Source organism: Cryptomeria japonica, chromosome 5 (assembly GCF_030272615.1).
Source record: "Cryptomeria japonica chromosome 5, Sugi_1.0, whole genome shotgun sequence".
Classification (NCBI taxonomy): Eukaryota; Viridiplantae; Streptophyta; class Pinopsida; order Cupressales; family Cupressaceae; genus Cryptomeria; species Cryptomeria japonica.
Window position 1 is genome coordinate 913,894,326 of NC_081409.1, and position 7,321 is coordinate 913,901,646.

The 7,321-nt window shown below is 36.3% G+C and overlaps 1 protein-coding gene across 1 annotated transcript; it reads left to right on the forward strand.

Annotated features, from left to right (window-relative positions):
* Window positions 1-3,981: 3,981 nt before the first annotated feature.
* LOC131042947 (cyclin-D2-1) lies at window positions 3,982-6,931 on the forward strand. The gene is made up of 6 exons (XM_057976288.2): window positions 3,982-4,922; window positions 5,119-5,205; window positions 5,309-5,407; window positions 5,536-5,737; window positions 5,859-5,989; window positions 6,248-6,931. Exons 1-6 carry the CDS (start codon window positions 4,641-4,643, stop codon window positions 6,461-6,463), a joined length of 1,017 nt encoding a protein of 338 aa, XP_057832271.1. The 5' UTR covers window positions 3,982-4,640; the 3' UTR covers window positions 6,464-6,931.
* Window positions 6,932-7,321: the final 390 nt, after the last annotated feature.

Below are 7,321 nucleotides of genomic sequence, written 5' to 3' on the forward strand. Positions count from 1 at the left end.
AAAGGTTTATCCTTGCATTAACTCCTAATCCAGTGGGTAATCCTAATTTAGGCTTGACCCTTACCTTCTAGATAACCATGAGGTCTCCTCAGGCATTTAATGCCTCCAACCTCTTCTCTCAACTCAATCTTATGTTGACACTTGTCACCATTTCATTGGTGCAAATTGTGCACATGGATCCCCAACTTTCAAGCTTGACCCTTGATTAAACCTTTCAATCCTGGCCATCCATTGCTCCATTTTTCCTATAAATAGAGCCCATTCCTTCATAATCCAGATCCTGAAAACTTGTATGCATTTAGGCTATAGACATTTTTAGAGAGCATTTAGCATAGCATAACTAAAATCTTGTCTTTTTGGTAAAATTAATCATTTTAGCATCAATAGCATAGTATTTAGCTTTTCATTTCATATTTGAAGCTTAATATTAAATCTCAATCCTCCATAAGCATCCATAGTGCAAAAAAGCTGCTGAGAGCTACACTCATTTGGGACTTGGAGAGGAGAGGAACAAGGGAGGAGCAACTATGAGCATCTTGATTAGCTATTTTATTCTATGTTTATATGCTTTCTATTTCATGCTTAATATCTCTCTTGATATGCCTGTTTAGGATAATCTTTTGTTGCTAACACTAACGTTTGTTTCTTGTGCTCTTGTGTGTGTTGCCATCAAACAGATTTTCTAATCCTTTTTGCAGAGCATCACTTGTCTTTCAAGTTCTTGTTCATTATTTTGGGATTGCACCAAACTAGTTTTCAACATATCATTCTCATGGGCCAATCTGTCACATTCCTCATATTTGTTCTTCAGAGATGTAGCAAGATTTTCTTCTTTCTTCTTTCTATCCTCGATATCCTTAGACATTGTCATTGTCAGGTCTTGCATTTCATTTTGCATGAGCATGTTTGCTTGACTCAACTTTTGACATTGTTCCTTGAGAGCATTATCATCATCTTGTTTTTGCAGAAGTTCCTTCCTTTTAGCTTGAGCAGATGATAACCTTTCTTGCAGGACAAGAATGAATTCATTTGCAGAATTCGGTTCATCTTGCAGTTTCAAGTTCTTCATCCTTTCAACATCATAATCCTCAAGAGCCATCTTGAGTTGCTTCTCCATAGCCATGCCTAAAGATTATGGTTTCAGGATCTTCCTCAAGCTATTAAACTTCCTCCAAGGTACCGGGCTCTGATACCAATTGTTGGGATCCAAGAACACTGAGAGTGGGGGGTGGGGAGGGGGTGAATCAGTGTTCTGTCGATAAGATATGATTTTATGCCTTTATACCCAACACACTTAAACCGGTAAACAAATAAACATATAACTTGAAGCAAATGAACCATCCACATGAATGAACACCATAACACACAAAATTTATACGTGGAAAAACTACGGTGGGATTTGTGACCCACAATATCAATTCACTAGCCATATGAAAGATATTACATATAATGGGGGCCTGCACATGTAGGAAGGCACACTGCCTAGAGCACATGCTCATCACTAAAGAGTCTCACTGACTACAAGCTTCTGCTGAAGTAAAACAATGAAAGTGAATTCACAAAATGCATTTGCTATACCAAAAAGAGTTCCGGTTATAGCTCTGCTATGTATCGGTTCATAAACCCTGAACACTACTACCGGTATCACCTTCCCTCCAAGAATGTCTTACAAATATTTACAGATCATTTCATGATACAACATTTGCATACAAATGATCTTCGCATTCCACAATCCTCACAAGTTCTATCCTCGCATCATAATTGCTTCTTGTTCACACACATATATCATAATGATCTAATACACTGATCTATATACCCATACAAACGATATGCCTTATGTCGGCTTACAATACATTACAAAGATATACAATGTCGAACTTATGCAATAATTACAAAATGATTTTCTAAATAAATCTTCCTTGATGTCGGCTTCCCTGAAGTGTTGGATGCCAGTGCCGATATAGCCCTGAATGCTCCAAAGTCGGTGTCTTTCGGTAATGCCTCCTAATGCCGGTAAATGACTCCCATCAAATCTTGTTGCCATCAATGACAACAAAATGAATCCAATGAGTGTCAATTGCCAACAATGATAATCCATAAGAAACTCATTCTAATAAACTTTGCAACACAAAAGAGACAAACATAAGAATGTAGTTGGAGGCTAATGTGCTCACACGGAGGAACCAAAAGAGAGAAGAATGCCAAAGGAAGAGATTGGTGAGTTGTTTGGGTTCGTCTTTAGTGTATTCCATTGGCTTGGGCAAGTTACAAGCGACAATGCTAAAAAAATGACCACCAAAAAAGAAATTTTCACGAGACACTAACATGTCACACTAGTGTTTGGATAATTTAAACTCAAACAATGATGAGAAACTACAAAAGCACAAGGCTAACATAAATGTGACATCAAAATTGATAAAAGGACACCATAAGAAATAAGAACTAACTATGTGGAGAAGGAGAAAGGCTATGCAGGGGCTAAAATGAGCCTATAAATAGGCTAAGGGATCAAACACCATAGTGAGGAGAAAATATACCATGAAATTACAAGTGTATACAATATTTGATGTTACAAGGTGATACTCCTTTGTTTCATACTCCTATGAAGTATAAAATTTTATCCCCTTTAGATATGATATTGCAACTACTATTCCAACTTCCCATGTGGCTTCTTCTAGTGCACCTTCCCCTTTTGTAGCAAAAAGTGATCTTGTTTTGTTATCTTCTATAAGTGTTTCTTAGATACTAGGTTGTTTGCTCTCCATGCTCACTTCTTTACTTCTTCTAGTTATCAATTCTTTGGTCATGAACACTTAGAGCATTAAGTTTCCTTAAACAATGTGTTAGCTCCTTCTTTATTGGAATCTTCCATTCTTGATTGGGTTTTTCCTTTCATTGAGGATTTTTTTTATCAAATGTGGCTAGCTTATATAGTCATTTAAATTACATTATGGTTCAACATAGGATGCCTTTGGAGCATAAGAAGCCATCTTTGAAGATAGTTCTCAAGTCTCAAAAGAAATCTAGTAGGGGTACTAAGTTATGTGCAAGTTAATTCTCATGTTTCATTTCCTCTCCTCACAGAGACTGGCTCTATTTGAAGTAGTTTCTTCTCTTCAATACTATTAGGCTTTGTTGTTTATTTGTTCCTTATTATGGGTACAGGTTCTAATAGAACCCACGACTATTTTAACTAAAAAACCTACCATCAACAATTTTAGTAATGATAAAAGAAAAAATACACAATAGATAACTAAGCCCTAGTTCAATTAACATATATTAATCATTGTACCAAATCTTTGAAACAAAGTCCATTCCACAAAATAGACACTTTTATGTCAAGGAGTGTAACAAAAACTCTTTAAATAAATCTGATGGTCATTTACATTTCAAATCTTCATTACATAAGTAGTGACAATGACATATATATATATATATATATATATCTAAAATCACAAAAAAAGTTCTTAAAATACATTACTTTCTCAACCTATCTATACATACAATTTCACTTTCTTCAAAAATAGATTCATATATGTAGATGGACCTTACAATTTCACTTTCTTCAAAAATAGATTCATATATGTAGGTGGACCTTAGAACACATACATAGGAAGGAAGACTATTTCAATTAATTTATAAGGACTTATAATTTTATTGAAGTTTTTTAAACAATATTAATTTTAACTTATTAAAAAAAAAATTCTATATAGATACCTTACAATAAACTATTTAACATTTTAGATAAATACTAAATAATAAGAAAAGAAGTTATAAACTAGACTCATAATCCGAAATTCTGAAATGCTAATTTTTTCTATATCCAAACTACTAATATTAGCGATTACACCTAATTTGCCAGTTTCTGGGGTAAAAATCCATACGTTAAGTGCAGTGAATTGCCCGCGTTAAATTTAGCGGGGAGTTAGAGTTACCCGCCAAAATTGAAACCTCAAAACGAAGCGGGGAAAAGTGATTTTTTCCGCGAAAATAAGAAAGGAAAAATATCCCTGCTATAAATCACGGTGGAGAGGGCGACGGGAATAACGACAAAAAAAAATTCCGTCGATTGACGCCCAGCGTTCTGTTTGTCCAGTCCCCTGCTAGAGGAAAGCAAGATATGCTCACAAGTATGGACTAGAACTCTTCAGAAAACTCACCCATGCTATTCATGGCAACAATGAACGGCACATTCTCTGAAAATACCTGTTTCTGAGGGATTTCGCTTGGATTTGGCCAGATTTTTACCTGGCCGGGTTCAATCTGTGGAAATCTCATTTGATTGTGGGTTTTTCATCTTTTCTTTTGAAGGTTGTTTCTGCTGTCAAAAATTGCAATTTTTGAAATCTAGTTTCTGCAGATATGTATAAGATTGTGGAAATGTAATGCAAATTTGTAAATTTTAAAAGGATCGGTCAAGGATCTATGCAGAGGTTGGAAGATTTTTCATAATCTTTTATGCAGATGGTTAAATTTGCTGTTTGATGCATTTTGTAAAAAATAATGCATATTTGGAGGGCGAAACTGTGACGTTTGATTCTTCGGAATCAAGACAGCGATGATGAACTGTATTCGATAGGGGAGACGATGACAGTGGCAGACTTTGCTCTTTTGCAATTTGAGCGGATTGTATTGTAAAAATGGCCCTTAGCTTTGACTGCTTGTCGAGCCTTTTGTGCGCGGAAGATGGAGGATGGGATGACGAGGTCGCGAGTTCGAGCTTTCCCGAGGACAAGGTCGAGACTTTAAAGTGCATCGAGCTCGCTGGATTGCCAGACTTTCCTGTCGAGGATGATGAAATGGTGTCTTTCTTAGTGCAGAAAGAGAAAGAGCATCTTCCCCGGGAAGACTACGTGGAGCGTTACAGAAACCGCGCTTTAGATGTCACGGCTCGTCGAGAAGCGATCAGCTGGATGCACAAGGTACATTGGAGCTGACTCTCGGGAGGATTAAGATTTTGAATTTTGTTGCAGATTCTTAAATTCATTAACTTGCTGTTTAGATTGCGCGGTGGTAACCGGATCCGTGAAATCGGATTGCATTCATTGCAAGAGAATCTTTGCTTTGAATCAAATTTGCTTTTCTGCATTCGAATTAAGGAGAGCATTTTGTTTGCAGGTTCAAGAGCATCATAATTTCAGACCGCTTACATTATACTTATCTGTAAATTACCTGGATCGATTCCTGTCAATCTATCAATTGCCGGTAACGCATCCCTTGAAGCCTCACAGCTACATTCTGCATTGAATTTTAACTATTATGGTATTAAAGTTTTCTTTGCGTTGTCTTGTAATTCTTTTGTAAACAGCAAGGTTTAGGCTGGCCGTTACAGTTATTATCGGTTGCGTGCCTCTCACTGGCAGCTAAAATGGAGGAGACAGAGGTTCCGTCACTCACTGATTTGCAGGTAAAATAGTATTTCAGCTTCTTCTCACAGTTCAATAATTTTGATATGGTAAAAGCTGAGTAATTACATTATACATAAGTTTGGTTATGGCAAAAGCTCAATACTTTCTATTTTCAACTAATCTTCAGGTCGGAGACGCAAAATTTGTTTTCGAAGCGCGGACAATATACAGAATGGAAGTCCTAATCCTGACAACATTAAAATGGAGATTATGCTCCATTACACCATTTAACTTCATTGATTACCTCTTGTACAGACTGAAAGGCACCAGCGCAGTGCCTCATGACTTGATATCTCGAACAATCGCCTTCATAATCAATACTAATAGAGGTAGAAAGGAACAGTATTCAATTACAGTACAAAACGTTTGGAATGAAATTTGTGCAATCTTTATTAATAAATATATCTTTCGGTTTCAACAAGTGCTCATTCAATGCATTCGATTTTGCAGCGATTGATTTCTTGGTTCATCAGCCATCATCGATTGCTGCGGCAGCTGTTATGTGTGCCTGTGAGGAAGTTTTACCGACAGAATCGGCAGATTACAAAGAAGCCATACTATCTTCCAAAGCAATCAACCAAGTATAATTTCAGCCTTAAATGGATCAATATTTTGTTTCGATAATGCCTTATTTTATCTTCAAACTTTAATTGTTTTGGTAGCAAATAGATTTTCCCGCAAATTCTGATTCATTTTCTTGAAATGCATTCTCCTTCAAGAAAATACTCAAAATCTTTTGTAGCCCGCAGGTTGTGTTTGTATTGCGTTGATCGGATTCGCAGGGTAGATTCCTGGAAAACTGATCTTGTTTTTTTTTTTTGTTGTTTTGTTTTCTGCAGGAGAAGATCATTAACTGCTACAATTTAATGCAGCAGCTTGTGATGGATTTTTGCTCTACACCAAATAAGATTTCAAGTGGCACGCCTCACAGTCCAATCGGAGTACTGGACGCTGCGGCCTGTATCAGCAGTGAGAGCACTCAAAACACTAGTTCTTCTAAAAAGAGAAAAATCAGCCAAGGAAGATTGGGCAGGGCAGCAGATCAACGGTGGTAAAAATGAAAACCCTCAAAAAAATATTATTAAGATTAATATTTATTATGATTGTTGTTACAAGGGATTTCTAATCCGGATCGGCATAGCTCGGGAGTGAGATTGTGATGTAAGTGAATGCGTTGATTTGAGTCAGTCAGTTGTCCGTCCGTCATTGATTTGTTAACGGCGAGAGTGTTTTGGCGTGTTTGAGAGATTATTATAGGGGAGATTGATTATACATATATATAGATATAGGTATATTTTTGTGCAGATATATACACAGGAAAGCAGGAGGGTTTTGGATTTGGTGTACTGTGAAGATAGAACTCCCACCAGGTTTCTTCTGTATTTCAGAGATTGAGATTGAGTTATTCTATTGCAATTTGTTGACTACCCCATCGTTTATTTTCTCTGTAAACCCCAGTTGCTAATTATAAAAACAAAAAAATTCGTTGATTATATAATTCTGATTCTACATTTTTCATGTCATCCTGATGCCAAAATTGATGCAATTGTTTAAAGAATGTATAAAGGCGAAAAGAGAATATCTTTATTGGTGCTGGATTAAATGGTTTTGTGGATAAGAATCTTTCTATGAGAGATTATATTATAATGTTAATTATGCCCTTAAAAGGATGAGAAGGTAAAATATAATTTCACAGTATCTCTCTTTTCATTGCCCAAAGGTGAAAACCCCTGTTAAAGAGACGAGTGGAGAAGCTCAAAAAACTCGGAATCTAACTTTAATTTTCCTTTCTAACAATGCCACTTTCTTTATTTACTTGTTTATTTTGCATTCCTATTGTGAACTTTCCTATTCCCTTTGGATGCTAAATATCTGCCTGCCACCACTTTGACCAATTTGTACAGACAAACTCT

Excerpts from the sequence above, each read along its gene's own strand:
- LOC131042947 (XM_057976288.2), top strand. The coding sequence starts at position 4,641 with ATGGCCCTTAGCTTTGACTGCTTGTCGAGCCTTTTGTGCGCGGAAGAT. Across the intron at positions 5,408-5,535 it reads CGTCACTCACTGATTTGCAG|GTCGGAGACGCAAAATTTGT; the intron begins GTAAAATAGTAT and ends ACTAATCTTCAG. Across the intron at positions 5,990-6,247 it reads CTTCCAAAGCAATCAACCAA|GAGAAGATCATTAACTGCTA; the intron begins GTATAATTTCAG and ends TGTTTTCTGCAG.